General features: G+C 27.0%; 1 protein-coding gene across 4 annotated transcripts in view; it reads left to right on the forward strand.

The window, feature by feature from the left end:
* The window catches only part of LOC126901872 (retinol dehydrogenase 11-like), a 79525-nt gene that overhangs the window by 50320 nt on the left and 11674 nt on the right, over nucleotides 1–17531 (forward strand). Inside the window, exons 2-6 of one of the 4 annotated variants that reach the window (XM_050678757.1) lie at nucleotides 3735–3935; nucleotides 9426–9587; nucleotides 9668–9790; nucleotides 12697–12922; nucleotides 12980–13323. The exons of 2 other annotated variants lie outside the window; for them this stretch is intronic. In XM_050678757.1, coding sequence (XP_050534714.1) covers nucleotides 3735–3935; nucleotides 9426–9587; nucleotides 9668–9790; nucleotides 12697–12922; nucleotides 12980–13136 — 869 coding nt within the window. In that variant the 3' untranslated portion in view covers nucleotides 13137–13323. Of the gene's footprint in view, nucleotides 1–3734; nucleotides 3936–9425; nucleotides 9588–9667; nucleotides 9791–12696; nucleotides 12923–12979; nucleotides 13324–17531 lie in introns of those variants that run through there. One more of the 4 variants, XM_050678752.1, reaches the window with a different exon arrangement.

Raw genomic sequence — 17531 nt, forward strand, 5'->3', positions numbered from 1 at the left:
TTCCACTTGACACGATCTCCCACATCTTCTACGCTCACATCAGCTGTCCTCAAATCGCATTCAATAGCATCCCTCCATCTCTTTTTTGGTCTTCCTCTATCTCTTCTTCCTTCAACATTCATTTCTATAACTGTTCTTACAGCTTTCGATTCTTCTTTCCTCATACCATGACTAAACAATCTAAGTCTATTTTCTGTCATCTTATCCACGATGTACGCAACACCTATACTTCCTCTTATATGCTCGTTCCTTATCCTATCTTGTCTAGTCACTCCACTCATCCAACTAAGCATTCTCATCTCTGCTACACTTATTCTCTGCTCTACTTTCTTATCAACCGCCCAACACTATNTCTTATCAACCACCCAATACTATGAACCATACATCATAGCTGGCTTCACAACTTCATAATAAATTTAAAAACTTAACACGGCCGCCGGGGATTGACGGCCGGTTATAGAAATTGTACCGGAAATCATGTGAAAAAAAGAGGCACGGTACGGGATTAGAACCCGCGACCCAAGGCGTCGTATAGACAAACCTTACCACTAGGCCACCGTGCACTTATGATTCAGATCCCGATACACTTTCATTTAGGTTGATAACGTGATGTGCGGCTGAGGGAAACACGGTACCGTGTCAAATTTTAATTAGTATTTATTCATATATTATATTTTAAAATCAATGAACTACTAATCAGGATATAATTAAAGAAAAAGAGTTTCATGTTGCTTTTAAAATATTTCACCAATTTCTCTAAAGGAAACACTATCTACAGATTTGCATCGAAGCGTTTCTTATGATAGTGATTTTAATCACTGTCAGATATCATCTATACTTGTCCCATTTATGCCTCATCCACACTGTGCCTCGACACCACTGTGCTACCGTTTTTTTTTTTTATGTTCCTTAACATGGCAGACGTGTTTAAATACCCCCCGTCATATTTATATATATTTTTGTGATTTTTTTCTTATTTAAGATATAGGTCCCCAACAGTAATGAACGTATTAAAAAACCGTTCGTTTTGTTTTCATTTATTTATTTTTTTTTGTAGCTTTACTATACATGGTTTATTGATTATATTAAATTGGGTAATGTATATTATTACGACAATGTGGTGATGTAATGCATTTCATTTTGGGGTGTAACCTCTTGCAAGCTAATTCCAACTGTCTAAAACCAGTTGCTAACTTAGAGCGTATATTCGCCATGCTTTAGCTGTAATGCCTTGCTTGACAGCCGGCGGTTAGCCGAAAACAATTATGGTATTCTCTAAATATAAAAAATTAGGTGTAATAATTTTTTAGTAATTATTTATTTATTTATTTTTATCTCTTTATTTTCTTTAATTGCAGACGAGGTTTTTCGACTGTTCGGTTTTTTGTCTAATAATTGTTTTTTATTTAATAAAGTCCCTTACTTTAACATAACCACAAAATCTTTTTCTCGCGTGTCTCGCATTTCTTTCCCTTCAAAAATCATCTTCCCCTCGTTATAAGGTACGGGAAACGGTCTTATAAAAGGTCATTTATTCATGGTTATGTGATAACTTGTCTTGAGATTTGTTGTACATCAACTATCAACGACTCAACGGACAGCAGTTACAGCTGTAATTATTATTTTATAGGTTACTTGAAACTTTCAATTGCAGTATATAATTCTATAGCATTCAAATTTTGATGATATTTCAATGTCAAGTCATTAAGCATCAACCGTAATTTTGAAGCTAGAATAGTACTTCAAACACCAAAAGATGCTAAATTATGTAAGCAACAAAACTAAAGTATACTTTTTTCAAAGTTTCAAAATACATCTTTCTGAAATTCGTTTTTATCTAATAATAAAAATTTATTTTACTCTTATATTTTAACATTATAACTGAAAGAAGAAGTGAGGTCTAAAAGGATTAAAATATGTTTATCTCTATGTAACTAAAAGTGTAAAACTAAAGTAAATAAAAACTACAGTAAATATGTTTAAGACGTGCAATAAGTTGTACCGTGAAAAGCTAAATATCAGTTCTTATCAACTGTTCTGTCGCCAACCTTTTTAGCGACCGTTAGTGACGGTACAGGTTTGCGACTTACATTGTTGTACATAACTATGCTATTATGCTTAAGGAATCGTTCGGTATAATACTATGTAAAAAAGTGCGGTTGTGTTTTGGGTCATTGGATAATAATGTACAATTCACAATTCTAATTTGATTTTGGTTACCACTTAGATTGTTATCTCATCAATGACCTTCGTGGTATTGACATAGTATAATCAATGATATTAAGTTCGGTTTAATTAATTAACTATTGCGGTGGTCATCAATTAGCTGAGTTAGACAAGTAACAGGTCGGATCGCGAAATAATTATTATATTTGTATAATGTTATTTTGAATAGTAGTGCAAAGTACGTGAAATCGTAACATAAGCATTGTTATATATAAAAAATAAAATTTGTCGTCAATTAATTATTATAATTTAAAATCGACCGCAATATTGCCTATGGTTTTGTCATTCTTCAATTTTACCTTTAAGATAAATTTACTTTAAATCCAATGAGTATAAGGTCGGCAGTAACAACAAAATTAAGATTAATATTATTAAGCGCATAATGATTTGCCTTCAATCTGATACACTTACGATTAAGCCCTTTTTACTAATACTAAGTATCCCACCAGATTTTGACATTTTTAATAACATTTGATCCAACGAATATTTTGCATTATTTCATTAATATATTTAATATGGTTTTAGACTCCAATAGAAACATTTTTTTTATAATAAAAAATTTAAATAAATAAAATTTTTATTTTTTTAAAGTTTCAATAATATCAATTTTAGTCCTTATCTTTCAAAAAATGTTTATGGGTAGATAACAACTTTAGGATAAATACTTATTGAGTTATAAGTATTTTAATACATTGAATGGTTATGGTACACGGATGGAATATACGTATAAAAGTACGTATATAATATTTCTAAGGTCTTTAAGTATATTAATATTACAAAAAGTATGACAATAGATTGTCGAATTAGGAATGATATCATAAATGGTTCCAACCAAAATGTTAAAATTTTATATATTGTGTTATCTATATCTGGGCAATAGAACTATTGAATAACTTTGATAATTCTCAATAAATTTCGAAATTTTTTATTTATATATTCAGCTTACTCATTTACAGTTTATTTCAACTCGTTTTCAAGAACAATTATAATCAATAAACGCCCTTATTGCTGAAATAAATATAAATATTGACGTATTTATATCTTGGCGAGAGGAAAAGTACATCCGGGATATGTTTAGTTATAAAAATAGCAGTACTTACTTTTAACCTCCAGTTCTTACTTAAAATGTTTAATAACTTCCATAATACTAGTCCAAAAGTTGTTATCGACCATGCATTTTCTCAATTAGATCATTATCTAATAAGCAAGCTAGTTAATTATGTACTTAGCCATTCGCAAAATATGTTTGACACTCTTAAAATTATAGGGAATAGCATAATATCCTTTTTATTATTAATTATCATCATTAAGAAAAACATTGAACTAAAAGAAACTAATAAAAAAATTGTTAATATTATTTTTACTTTTCGATTAATAAGTGGTTCATGACAAGTGAATAACTCTGTATATATTTATATAAAGTATTCAATTTGTATACTCAGGCACGTAGTTAAAATTTTCTCTTATTGTTTCGTTCTAAATTATGATGTGACTTTCCTTTCTCATAGGTGCAAATGTAATTATGGCATGTATTGATATAAAAGAAGCTGAACAAGCCTCATTGGATATTATATCAGAAGTGCAAGGAAATAATTTGGGAACATTAGTTATTGAAGAGCTTAATTTGTCATCATTTTCTTCTATAAAAAGATGCGCTAAAAGAATTCTAGAAAGAGAAAATCAAATTCACTTACTAATCAATAATGCCGGTAAGTGTATATCAAATAATAAAAAAATAGTAGCTCAGTGTGGACGTTGCATAGTTGGGACAAGTATAAAAGGATATCTGACAGTGATTAAAATCACTATCATAAGAAACGCTTCAATGCAAATCTGTATTCTTTAATTTTAAGAATTCGGTGGATTATTCTAAAAATAAAATTAACTCCTATTTCTATCATTATTTCTAATTAGTAGTTCTATGATTTATAAGTATAATATATGAATAAATATCTATTAAAGCATTTCAACGTAGTATGAAATTGATATTTAATCATTTAATATTGTAATTTTTACGGAAAAATTATAAAGTAGAATTAACTTTTATGGTAATCATGTACGAAAGTTGAAGGGTTTAATTTAATACTTTTCAAAAAATAATTGTTTATTACTTATAAATAAATTTTATGGTGTAAAGAATTTTTATCAGAGATCAAAATATAATTTTCTAAACCCATTTTTGGCCGATTTCAAATATGCAATTAGAGTATGGCATATGGACTAAATAATAACAAAATCCTTCAAATAAATACAAAAAATATTTATATTTGATTATTATGTTATGTATGAATAATTTTAATTTAAAAAATACGTAACAATCAGAAGGTATTATGTGCAAAATATCAATATAAATAATTATTTAAACACAAAATGTTGCATAGAAATTTTTAATAAGACTTAGATTTAAACAATTTATTACAATAAAATATTTTTAACGAAATTTTGAATTTTCCTCATAAATTTACTGTTAATAATAATTAAATAAGTTTGAGATTACATATCAATTTAAAAAATAGAACATCTTATTTCAAATAAAATTTTCTATTTAATGATATAAATTCTAAACTTGCAAGTTGAGCTATAATTGTGTTTAAAAGTTCAAAATTTTGAATTTATAAACTTTCATAAAAATCAACTTTATATGATTAAAAAAATAATTTAAAAATGTCATTTTGATTTGAAATTTTGCAAAGATTATTTTTAAAAATTAATAATAACTTGATAAAAATTTTTTTTTTAATTTTTTCATGTGTTTTTAATAAATCATAATCTCAAAAAAAGAGTGATAGAAAAAATTTAATTTCAGACTTAAAATTAGCTTAAAAATTTGGTTAAATAAAGTATATATTTGTCTATAATCATTAAAAAATATTTAATTTTACTGTGTAATTTAGTATAAAAACGAATTTTATACTCCTATTTATTTGGAGATATTTAATTAAAAAAGGTTTTTTTGAAGTGGCTATTTCTTAAAATATCGTAATTTTGGGATATTTGTCTGAATTTCTAAAATTAAAGGATATTTTCCAATATTTGGTGATAACAAGTTCAACAAGATTAAAATCGTGTTTTTTTATCGTATTGGTCGTTAAAATTGTTCAAGTGAGAACTGAGAAAAATTAACGACAGACACAAAATAAAATCATATAGTAAAATATTTGAATATGAATAAGAATTTTTTTCTCACGAAGGGAGACTACAGTGATGGGATCCTTGGTATTTATTGAAGTTATTCAATTTAAATGAGATATAAATCAAACGAATTTTAAATCTTTTTTTCGCCTCATAAAAGAATTAATAAAAATGCAAAAAGGTTAGGTTGATGAAGGGGGTTGAACTTCGAACCCTACGCCTATAAAACTGTATTATATTATACGCAACGACCGTGAATTACACGGATATTAGCTAAAAATGACAACTTAAGATAGTTCAAATATTCAAAGAAGCTTTTCTTAACTTTAAAAAGGCAATATAATCAAATTAAGTATAAATTTATATTAAAAGTAAGTTTGAGAAAAAGTAGTGACAGACACAATTAAAAAAAATATTAAACACATCATAGTAAAATACCTTCTCAGCTTCGCAAATAAGCTAAAAATAAAAATATCTTATAACAGTTCACTTAAATTAAAAATAATTGTTCTTAATATTATCAGTATAAAAGGTTTTTACATAAAAACTTCGAAAGCTTTTAATTATCTTGACCCTACTTTAAAATTCTTAAATTCTTTCTATATTAACCTTTATACAAATGAGTATTGGATAAGTCTAAATACCTATATTGTAAAGTATTTAAATAAATGTAATTCAATATTAATAAAATATTTAGAATACTTTTTGTTTCATATATTTGAGATGTATTTAAGGCGTCTGAGTACCGACCTATTTTCAGGGGTCGAATAAAGACACTTTTACGGTTTTTAAATATTATTCAGTGTCTTAGGGTGAGAAGTAAAAGATTATTAGTGTGAGTATCCATTATTGGGTGTAATTCCAACGTGTTATAATCGATAACAAAGCCGGTTTTGTGTACCAGTCTTACTTTTGATGCAATAGTAATATTGATTTAATAACGATGAACGCTTATTTTATGTAGTATAAAAACTATAGTTTAGTACCAAATCCACTGTTAATACTTATAGGTGTGTCATGATTTCGCAAATTTTAATTGGTTAACAAATTATATAAATTATTTATTTTCAACGAGTATAAAAAATTAAATATCTACAGTAAAGCATGATATCGACATCGATTATTTTAAAGTTATAAAATTATAAAATTACTTTAATTTGAATTATAAAAATTCAATTTACAAAATTACATTGTTTATACAGCACAATTACACGGTACAATGTTTTATTGGCCTGTTCTTTCGGGAAATCCTTTGTCAAACCGAATGAATTATCTCTGGTAATAGAAAATCCATATAGAACTTCTCGAAAGGTGGCCACATTTTACTCCATACTTTATTGTTTTTTTCAATTACATATTAACAATTACCTACCTACTAATAAGAACTATTAATTTTCAGTTTGACTATGCACCTAAATAATTTTTTTATTAAATATCACTTGTACCTCTTGTATACTAAGCACTTCATATTATACTAAATGTGGGTTATATCTTATCATCGCTCATGTCTGACCAGATTTTTTGAAAAATGATTTACTTTTAGCTTCGATGGGAAGCTGAGAAGGTATTAATTTTACTATGCGTTTTTTTTTTGTGTTTGTTACCACTTTTTTTCAACGATACGTCAAAATATCACAAATTGTATTTAGTCAAAGACATTACACTCAAAAATTTAAAAAATGCCCTCGTTCCCCGTAAATCTCCAAAAAAAATTACAGATGTAAAAATCGCTAATTTTCCACATTTTTTCAATTATTTTTACTTAAAACTGCCATAACTTTTTCAAAAAATAATAAATCAACATAATTTTTTTTTTATATAGATGCACGATGTCTTTACCTATTATTTGATATATTTTGTTTATAAATCTAACCCTTTACCTGCCCACAAGGGGGGATTCAAAATGACAACTATTTCATAAAAAATTAATTAAACATTTTTTTCAGAAGTAAAATGAAAGAAAAATGGAATTTATTTAAATTATTATGTTTTTAATCAAGGACGTCCGAGGGGAAAACCAGGAGGTGCAATTGCACCCCTTGGAATTTTTCGTCTCGCAAACAAAAAAACTAACTCAAATCGTACAATACAGGCTACTAAATCTTTTAATTAAAGTTTGAGATTTTATCAATGTTAAATAGATTCAGTGGCAAATGTTACTAACAGAGTTTTAAAAACCAAAAGTGTTATTTGGGTAAGACAGATAGTCTTTCTACGGTTCATGGATAGCGGAAGTAAAATGTTGTTGTGGTAGAGTATGGCACTCGTGTATGATCGGTTCGAACGTGTTCATGCCAAGTACGGTCGTTGTCCCTTACTCAGTGAACGTCATAGCCTTTTTTGTACGTATACAGTACACTCGTTTCGCGCCTCTAAGATTTGGTGGTCGTTCCTCAACTAATACTTAGTGCGTTTTCTTCTCACGTATACACAGCAAACGCCTCCGCGTGTTTGTGCTATTGATCGGCTATAGTTCGCCATATTTTTATTGTTTTGCTCATTCTGTTGCGTCTTGGCCAGACTCATAACAACCGGACGTCCAGATCATTTTGCGCATATGCCTTGTACTTTTCTATCCGTCTAGACGACCCTTCTCGCTTTTCACGGGCTATTGTCATCGTTCACATCTTCATTATTTCAATGCTCACATACAGTTCACACTCACCACCATTAATCATCATCTTACATTATACAGCCAAGTTTTTAATTGTTTGTTATATTTGTATTATATATTTTCTATTTTGTTCGTAGCCGCTTTGCCTAATATGTAAGTTACCCCCCTTTTCCCTTTATACATTAAGAGTTTTATTTTGCAGAATAATAAATATATAGTTCGTATTTTGTATATTCATAAGCAGGTATACCTATTTTCTTACACACTCTTATTTTCCTTATTTTGTTTTTCTACAAAAAAACAATACCACCGCACAGTAACAGGCAATTCCCTTTTAATATTAAGGGGCTGCTTGTCACAAATGTAATGTCTGTTTATTTTTATACTTATTCTAAATAATTAATAATAAGTTTATTAATGATCTAGTAAGGGAGGTGTTATGTAATACATAATGTTATGTAACAAATAATATAGGTTTATTGATTGATATTAAGCCATATTTAGTGTGTAGTAGGTACGTATATACAATTTTTTTCTGTTGGACAATTTTTTTAAATTCAAATAAAAATTTATAATACATATTTTTTAATGATGACCTTTTTTACTTGTTCATAATATTTCTAAAGTACCATTATCAGTAAAAAATTAGATTGTCGTGTTATGATATGTTTTTATAATTTTGAGAGGGAATCACGCCTGTCTAGTCCAAAGAGTATGTACATAGCCAAGCATATAGCCATAGTATGCTCAAAGGCTAAAACTACTGTTAATAATTTTAGAATCCCCTAACAATTTTTCTGCGCGTGATTCAGTGGTTAACCCTTTAGTTAACATAGTTGTTAACTATGTAGCATAGATTGATAAACATAGGTTGATCAATCATGAAAACAACAGTTATATAAATGAATGTTGAAGGAAGAAGAGGTAGAGGAAGACCAAAAAAGAGATGGAGGGATGTAATTGATTGCGATATGAGGATGGCTGATGTGAGCGTAGATGATGTAGGTGATCGGGTCAAGTGGAAGTTTAGGATAAGGGTGGCCGACCCAAGAAGTTGGGATTACAGCGAGGAAAAGAAGAAGAAGAATGATTAATCGTGATTAAAATATAACATTTTACTTTTTGATGTACTAGAATAAATTTGGGTGTCTCATCTACAATGTTTTGAATAAAAATCATAACTCTAAAAATAAGGACCACCCTTATAAACAACTTAAAACAAACCACTTAAATAAAAAATATAGCGTTTGTTGAGCTATATTATGAATTAAACACTTTTTTTATTGTACAGCAAATTAAAATATTTTTTAATAAAAAGAAAAATAATAAGTAAAATAGTCAACTTTTTTAACATTAGTTCAAAATAAATTAATTTTCCAATATAAACTCATTTTAACAATTTTGTCGCTTCCGACCTATTGATTAAAGTAATATAATATGTTTTTTATTTCAGCGACAGTGACACCTAAAAAAATTTTAACTGAAGATGGTTTTGAAACACAATTTGCAGTAAATTATTTAGGACATTTTTTATTTACCTGTCTTTTGTTGCCAAAAATAGTTTACTCTTCGCCTGCTCGAATCATCAACGTGACATCAATGAGTCATAATTTTTGTTAGTTTAATTATTAATACACATATTTTTAATTTTAAATTCAAATAACAAACCAATGTTAAAGCAAGATTTTTTTTCAGGTAAAAATTATGATTTTTATGACATTAACTATGATCTAAGAGATTACGATCCAAAAGAAGCCTATGATCTGAGCAAATTTTCTAATATACTTTTTACGAAAGAATTAGCAACCAGACTTGCGGGTATTGCGAATATCATACTTTTGTATTTTTAGAGATTAACCAAGGGTGTGCACATACTTCAATTTCAGCCAAGCTTGGAAACTTTTAATGTCCCAATAGTATTCGAAAAATATTATTTATACGATTTTGAATTATTGAAACTTACTATAGTAGTATCTTATATAAAAGACACAAAGTTTTTGCAACATGGGTTGATGAAAATTTTAATTTTTTTTTAGATTTTATGCATTTTTTATTTAAGTATATCACTTAAATATTTTCTAGCCTCGTTGTGCAAGTTACGTGTACATGACTGTAATTTGAAATGAAGACGGGTACATTATTTTGTGTATTATTTTATCAATCTCTAAATGTTCCACTTAGATTTATGAAAAATTTTAATAAACTCATATGAATTATTCTTTTATCATGAACCATTGAACCTGATACTAGAATCTTTAACAAAATAAAAATTTTAGTTAACATAATTGATTTAGTTCAATCTCTTAAAATATGTAAGCTTAATATTCTAATATTAACATATACAGAGTGGAACAGATCTAAATGACAACTCATATAACTTATGTTATATGAGTTAGTTAAATATAACTTATGATCTACATAACATTTTATACTTAATCAATTTTAACAATATAGAACTATATTTAAAATATGTTTTATGTTATTTTTGCAATTATAAAAAATATTTTAAAAATTAATTTTTTTATTAAAATATTTTTTAATATTTGAAGATAGCCATTTTATAGATAAGTTTTAAAGAAAAATGTTGATACCAAAAACTCTTATTTTAATTCAGTAGGTAGGTTTATATAGTATTTTGAAGTTTGTTAAATTTTGATTTGTTCTACAATTTTCCTATAACATCAAATGTTAGTCCATATTATGTTAAGTACGGAAGTAAACACTTATTACATTATTTACTGGTAGCAATACGCGATTTCTTTTCCATGTATAATAATAACGTTTAAAGCGCTTTATACAAAAATCTCTAATCTTTATTACAAAAGTTAGAAACATTATTGTATGTCAACTATAAGTGTTCTATGATTAACCAAGTTAAAAGTATAAACTATTATTAATTTGCGTGATTCTATCATTGTAATCACATTATTATAGAATATTCCTTGTTAGGAGATTTGATAATAAATGCACTTATTGATTATCATTCACGTTTAAATTTATGATATATGAACTTATTTAATTAAAAACTCAAAATGTTTTAGATAATATTTCTATAATTTTTTTAATAATCTTAATTATGCTACTACTTGTTTCTTTATGGCAATTACAAATGTTTATTCAAATGTTAATAATTTTCATTGAAAAGAAATCACGTACTTTTACTAGTAAATAACAACTTAATAATTGTTTACTTCCGTACTTAACATAATATAAACTAACATTTAATTCCATAGGAAAACTGTAAAAAAAATCAAAATTTAACAAACTTCAAAATGCTGTATAAACCTATCAACTGAATTAAAATAAGAATTTTTGGTGTCATGAACTCATAATTATTATGTAAATATTAGTTTTAAGGAATTTATATTATTAATAACTAGAAAGTAAGAAACATTATAATTATTAGAAAATATAGCATTTAGAAAGTGTAATATTGTTAATTATTCCTAATAAAAAGGGACCTGATCACTGACTCGGTGGTCAGTGTTCAATCAGTAAATGTTACATTATAATTGTTATTATTTTGACTCTTTCTGACAACACTTATCCGCGTGTTCGAACTTGGACTTAGAACACCTAGTTCATCACATTGGTATCAAAATTTTTCTTTAAAACTTATCTCTAAAATGGCTATCTTCAAATATTAAAAAATATTCGAATAAAAAAATTAATTTTTAATATATTTTTTATAATTGCAAAAAATAACATAAAACATATTTTAAATATAGTTCTATATTGTAAAAATTGATTAAAAAAAAAACCCAGCACAGTGGAGTGGCGGCACAGTGGGGTGGTGGCACAGTGGGGTCGTGGCATAGTTGGGTCCAGTATAGATGATATCTGACAGTGATTAAAATCACTATCATAAAAAACGCTTCGATGCAAATCTGTAGAAAGTGTTTAATTAAAAAAAAAAATTTGTTAAAATAGCATATTTTTAATATGGTAGCCATTTGCATATAGAAGATAGGTCGTCGGGACAAATTTTTTTTTTTCATTTTATATTACATAAAATAAGCTTTAATTTGATATTTGTTTAAAGGACGCAGTATTTCAAAAATTAAGTTGAAAAAGTTAATTTTGGTAAAAAAGTTGGTATTTTAAATCCCCCCTAATGAGCAGGTTACGTGATAGATTTTCAAAAAAATGATTTCAAATGAAAGGTAGATATCTAACGTTTTAGTATAAAAAAAAATTATGTTGATTCGTTGATTTTTCAAAATATTATGGAAGTTTTAAGAAAAAAAAGTGAACAAATTTCGAAAATTAGCGATTTTTAAATGTGTAATTTTTTTGGATATTTCCCCAATTTGCGGGGAACGAGGGAATTTTTTTCAATTTTTAAGGGTAATGTCTTCAACTAGATACGATTTGTGATCTTTTGACGTATTTTTGAAAGAAATTGGTCCAGTGAGAGCTGAAAAAAAGTGGCAACAGACATAAAAAAAAAAAACACATCATAGTAAAATTAATACCTTCTCCGCTTCGCATCGAAGCTNAAAAAAAAAAAAAAAAAAAAAAAAAAAAAAAAAAAAAAACACATTATAGTAAAATTAATACCTTCTCCGAAGTTAAAAAGTATAAAATGTTGTGTAGATCATAAGTTATATTAGTTGTAAATTATACTTGTTCGATTCTATATATTGAAGAATGATCTAATTAAGAAAATCCATAGTAAATTTCGATAAATTATTTCTTATAAAAGTTTTAACTTTATGCATTAGGTACAGGAGTTAATGTGTATTGCGTAAATCCAGGAATGATTAGAACCGAATTATTTATGTCATTTAATAACATTTTTTATCAGAACAACTTTTATCTTTGGATATTTTTAGTTTCAATATCTTTTATTATATATTTATTTTTGAAAACTCCTCATCAAGGAGCGCAGACTACAATTCATTGTGCTATAGATGAAAAAGCTGGCACAGAATCAGGACTTTACTACAGGTATTTGTGCATTTTGATTTTATTTAAAAGCAAAATTAATATTTATATTTTGTATAGTGAATGTCAAGTTAAAGAACCTTCTTCTCTAGCAAAAGATATTATTCTAGCAAAGAAACTTTGGAAAAAGAGTCTTAAAATGGCTGGGCTGACAAATTTTGACATGTTTAAATCCAGTGAAACAGTTCCAACTGAGTTATTAGATATTGAAATATAATATTTGATGATCATTTTTTCATTCAAAATATCGTTTTTATGAGGGATAAATCACAATTAAATTTACTGTTAAAATTAATACTCTTAATTGTATATAAAAGAGTGTCTTAATCCTGTTTTGACAAATTTAATAACTTTTGATCAAATAAATATTATTTATTTTTTTTTTTAATTAATTTTTGACATGTTAATAGAATATATTTTTATTATTTATCACAAATAAAAAAATAATAATAAAATTTTTTTTTATTTTTTCAAAATTTCAAAATATGGCTATTTTTACTATTAGAAAAAATTCGATGGATCATTAACAATTTTAGGATAATTACTGATTCAGATATAACTATTTCAATACATACATGATACATATCCACTAAATATTTTAAACTGGTTATAACTTAATAAGTACTTATTCAAAAATTGTTAATTTTATATACCGATGTATCATTCCTTATTCTGTTCTGTGATCCACACACTGGATCACCATTATCTCAATATTATTCCTTCATTCATATGGTATTTTCCCTTCTAATAAGATTTTATTTAAAAGATCCTTCAACTACCTTATGTCAACACCGCTTAATATTTTCTATACTTCTATTGGCACATTATCTGGTCCTATTGCTTTATTCTTATTCATTGACGCCACAGCCTTTCATACCTTCTTCTCACTAATTAAATCTACCAGTCCTCATTCAGCGATTTTTCAAAATATTCTTTCCGCCTTTTTTTGACACCCTCATTACATGTTACTACTCTTTTATCAACACTTTTTATACGCCTTACATAGTGTTAATCTTTAGATCATTTTTCTCTTATTTTTGCAAGTCTAAAGTATAATTTTATAAAACCACAAAGAACCAAATGGAATCGGTAAACGATTGGGCGGAATGTGTTCGAGCCATAGTTCTCTCTTGTAGATTTAGCATAGACTCAACATTGTCATGAGAGATGTTTTTATTTTGGGACTGGACAAATACCTAAAAGAACATCTTTTTGAGAAAGATGCCACACATAAAAATACAACATTTCCTAAAGTAATTGATGTAGCGATGGCTAGAGGGATTTCCATAAAAAACTTAAATAAAGAAAACAATGAGGTAAATGATGTCAACTATATTAAGGAACCAAAATGCACAAAATCATTCAACTTGATGTCAAATAAGGATGCCTGTCAACTCCTGATAGAAGAAAAATAAATGTAAAGTTTGCGGAAGACAAAATAAAATCGTTAATAATTGTTGAAAATGTTAATAATAAGCCATTTACAGTTAAAAATGTTAATGTAAATTGATACTAGCAGTCTGCATTCTTTCATTAGTGAATCATTATATAAGATTAAATTTTAATATATTAAACTATCTGATAATGACATCTTCTTAAAAGTCTATATAAATCATTACTTCTCTCCTATTGGAAAAATCAAGCTAATTGTTATAATACTTTAATTGTAATGGTATGCAAGAGACTATTAACTTCGATGCGTAGCTGAAAAGGTATTAAGGGGGTATTCTAGTCTAGAAATTTAAAAAAATCGATTTTTTTTTTTATATATTTTCAAAGTTTGATTATTCAAGAATATGTCATTTTGGTAGATTAAATAAGTGTATGTCTAAAATATCATTTCATAACTTAGACTACGAAAAACTTTACGCGAAACTTTAAACGCGTTTTTCTCGAAACTGTCTTTTTCAAAACGATACCGACGTTCTACTAGACCGATTTACCTGAAATTTTTAAAGAGTCTTCTTTATAGACTTGCCTATGTCTGGAACTATCTCCGTCACCAAATTTCAATTTTTACTATTTTTTAAATATTCGAAACAGTCAAAAAAGTGGTAAAAAATTGTTTTTTTTTTCTGACAGTCGCCATTTCGTGAAAATTTTTTTTTCCAACTTTTCCGTAGTTCCAGACATTACAATATTATTCTAGATTAATAATCTCTTTTTAGCTTCGATGCGAAGCTGAGAAAGTATTAATTTTACCATGATGTGTTTTTTTTTTTTTTTTTATGTCTGTTGCCACTTTTTCTCAGCCCTCACTGGACCGATTTCTTTTAAAAATACGTCAAAAGATCACAAATCGTATCTAGTTGAATACATTACCCTTGAAAATTGAAAAAAATTCCCTCGTTCCCCGAAATGGGGGAAATATCCAAAAAAATTACAAATTTAAATTCGCTAATTTTCGAAATTTTTTCACTTTTCTTTCTTAAAACTTCCATAACTTTTTGAAAAATCAACAAATCAACATAATTTTTTTTTATACTAAAACCTTAGATATTTACCTTTCATTTGATATCATTTTTTTGAAAATCTATCACTTAACCTGCTCATTGGGGGGGATTTAAAATGGCAACTTTTTTACAAAAATTAATTTTTTCAACTTAATTTTTGAAAATGTTCCGGAAAGACTGCGTCCTTTAAACATATATCAAATTAAAGCTTATTTTATGTACTACAAAATGAAAAAAAAAAATTTGTCCCGACACTTTTTTTTCTACATTTAAACGGCTGCCGTAGTTAAAAAAACACTATTTTTGTGTTAAAATTTTCGATTTTCGATTTTTAATTTTCAACTTAAAAATGCTATAACTTTTCGAAAAATGCATGTATCAGCACAATTTTTTTTTTTCTAAATACATTATAAGTACATCTTCCATTTGACATACTTTTTATTAAAATTAGACAATTTCCCCTTATATAGGGGGGGTTCAAACTTTGAAACATTGTATAAAAAATAGAACTTTTTCAACTTAACTTTTGAAAGTGTTCCGGAAATACTGCGTCCTTTGAACATATATAAAATTAAATTTTTTTTATGACACTTCAAAAATTACCTGAAAATCATGCCTCTAGATTAGAATACCCCCTTAATTTTACTATGATGTATTTTTCTTTTTTTTTTTGTGTGTCTGTTACCACTTTTTCTCAGCACTCACAGAACTGATTTTTTCAACGATACGTCAAAAGATCACAGTTCAATTTAAAGGGACTTGGAATAAAAATAAAGGCAATCAAAATATAATTGCAACTAATATATAGTAAAAATATTTTCTACGCTTTTCCAATTTTTAAATTCATCTTACGAGTCATATAGCATATGGATACGTTACATAAAATACAATATCTAATAATACAATTTGAACTGTATTTTAACTTCGATGCGAAGCTGAGAAGGTATTAATTTTAGATATTTTCCTTTCATTTGATATAATTTTTTTGAAAATCTAACACTTAACCTGCTCATTGGGGGGGATTTAAAATAGCAACTTTTTTACAAAAACTAACTTTTTCAACTTAATTTTTGAAAATGTTCCGGAAATACTGCGTCCTTTAAACATATATCAAATTAAAGCTTTTTTTATGTACTATAAAATGAAAAAAAAAAATTTGTCCCGACACCTTATCTTCTATGTGCAAATGGCTGTCGAAATTATAAAAAAAATGTAATATTTGCGATAAAAATCACCTTTTATAACGATGTTTTTTGTACTTAAAACTGCCATAACTTTTTCAAATATTAACTAATCAAAATAATATTTCTTTATATTGAAACCTTAGGTAATTTTCTTTCATTTGATATCATTTTTTTTTGAAAATCTAACACTTATTCTGCTCACAGGGGGGATTTAAAATAGCAACTTTTTTACAAAAACTAACTTTTTCAACTTAATTTTTGAAAATGTTCCGGAAATACTGCGTCCTTTAAACATATATCAAATTAAAGCTTATTTTATGTACTATAAAATGAAAAAAAAAAATTTGTCCCGACACTTTATCTTCTGCATGTAAACAGTTGCCGTAGTTAAAAAAACACTATTTTTGTGTTAAAATTTTCGATTTTCAATTTTTAATTTTCAACTTAAAAATGCTATAACTTTTCGAAAAATGCATGTATCAGCACAATTTTTTTTTTTCTAAATACATTATAAGTACATCTTCCATTTGACATACTTTTTATTAAAATTAGACAATTTCCCCTTATATAGGGGGGGTTCAAACTTTGAAACATTGTATAAAAAATAGAACTTTTTCAACTGAACTTTTGAAAATGTTCCGGAAATACTGCGTCCTTTAAACATATATCAAATTAAAGCTTATTTTATGTACTATAAAATTAAAAAAACCCAGCACAGTGGAGACGCGGCATAGTGGGGACGTTGCATAGTTGGGTCCAGTATAGATTTAATCTGACAGTGATTAAAATCACTATCATAAGAAACGCTTCGATGCAAATCAGTAGATAGTGTTTAATTCTAAGAAATTGGTGGATAATTACAAAAGCTACATTATCTGCTAGTTTCTTATTAATACCCTGATTAAGATAAAGTATGTCGAATGAAAAAGGGATTATTAAAAAATATTATTTCTCATAAAAAAATTGTGTTGATTC

The sequence above is a fragment of the Daktulosphaira vitifoliae genome, unplaced genomic scaffold, assembly GCF_025091365.1.
Source record: "Daktulosphaira vitifoliae isolate Bord-2020 unplaced genomic scaffold, ASM2509136v1 Scaffold_3, whole genome shotgun sequence".
NCBI lineage: Eukaryota > Metazoa > Arthropoda > Insecta > Hemiptera > Phylloxeridae > Daktulosphaira > Daktulosphaira vitifoliae.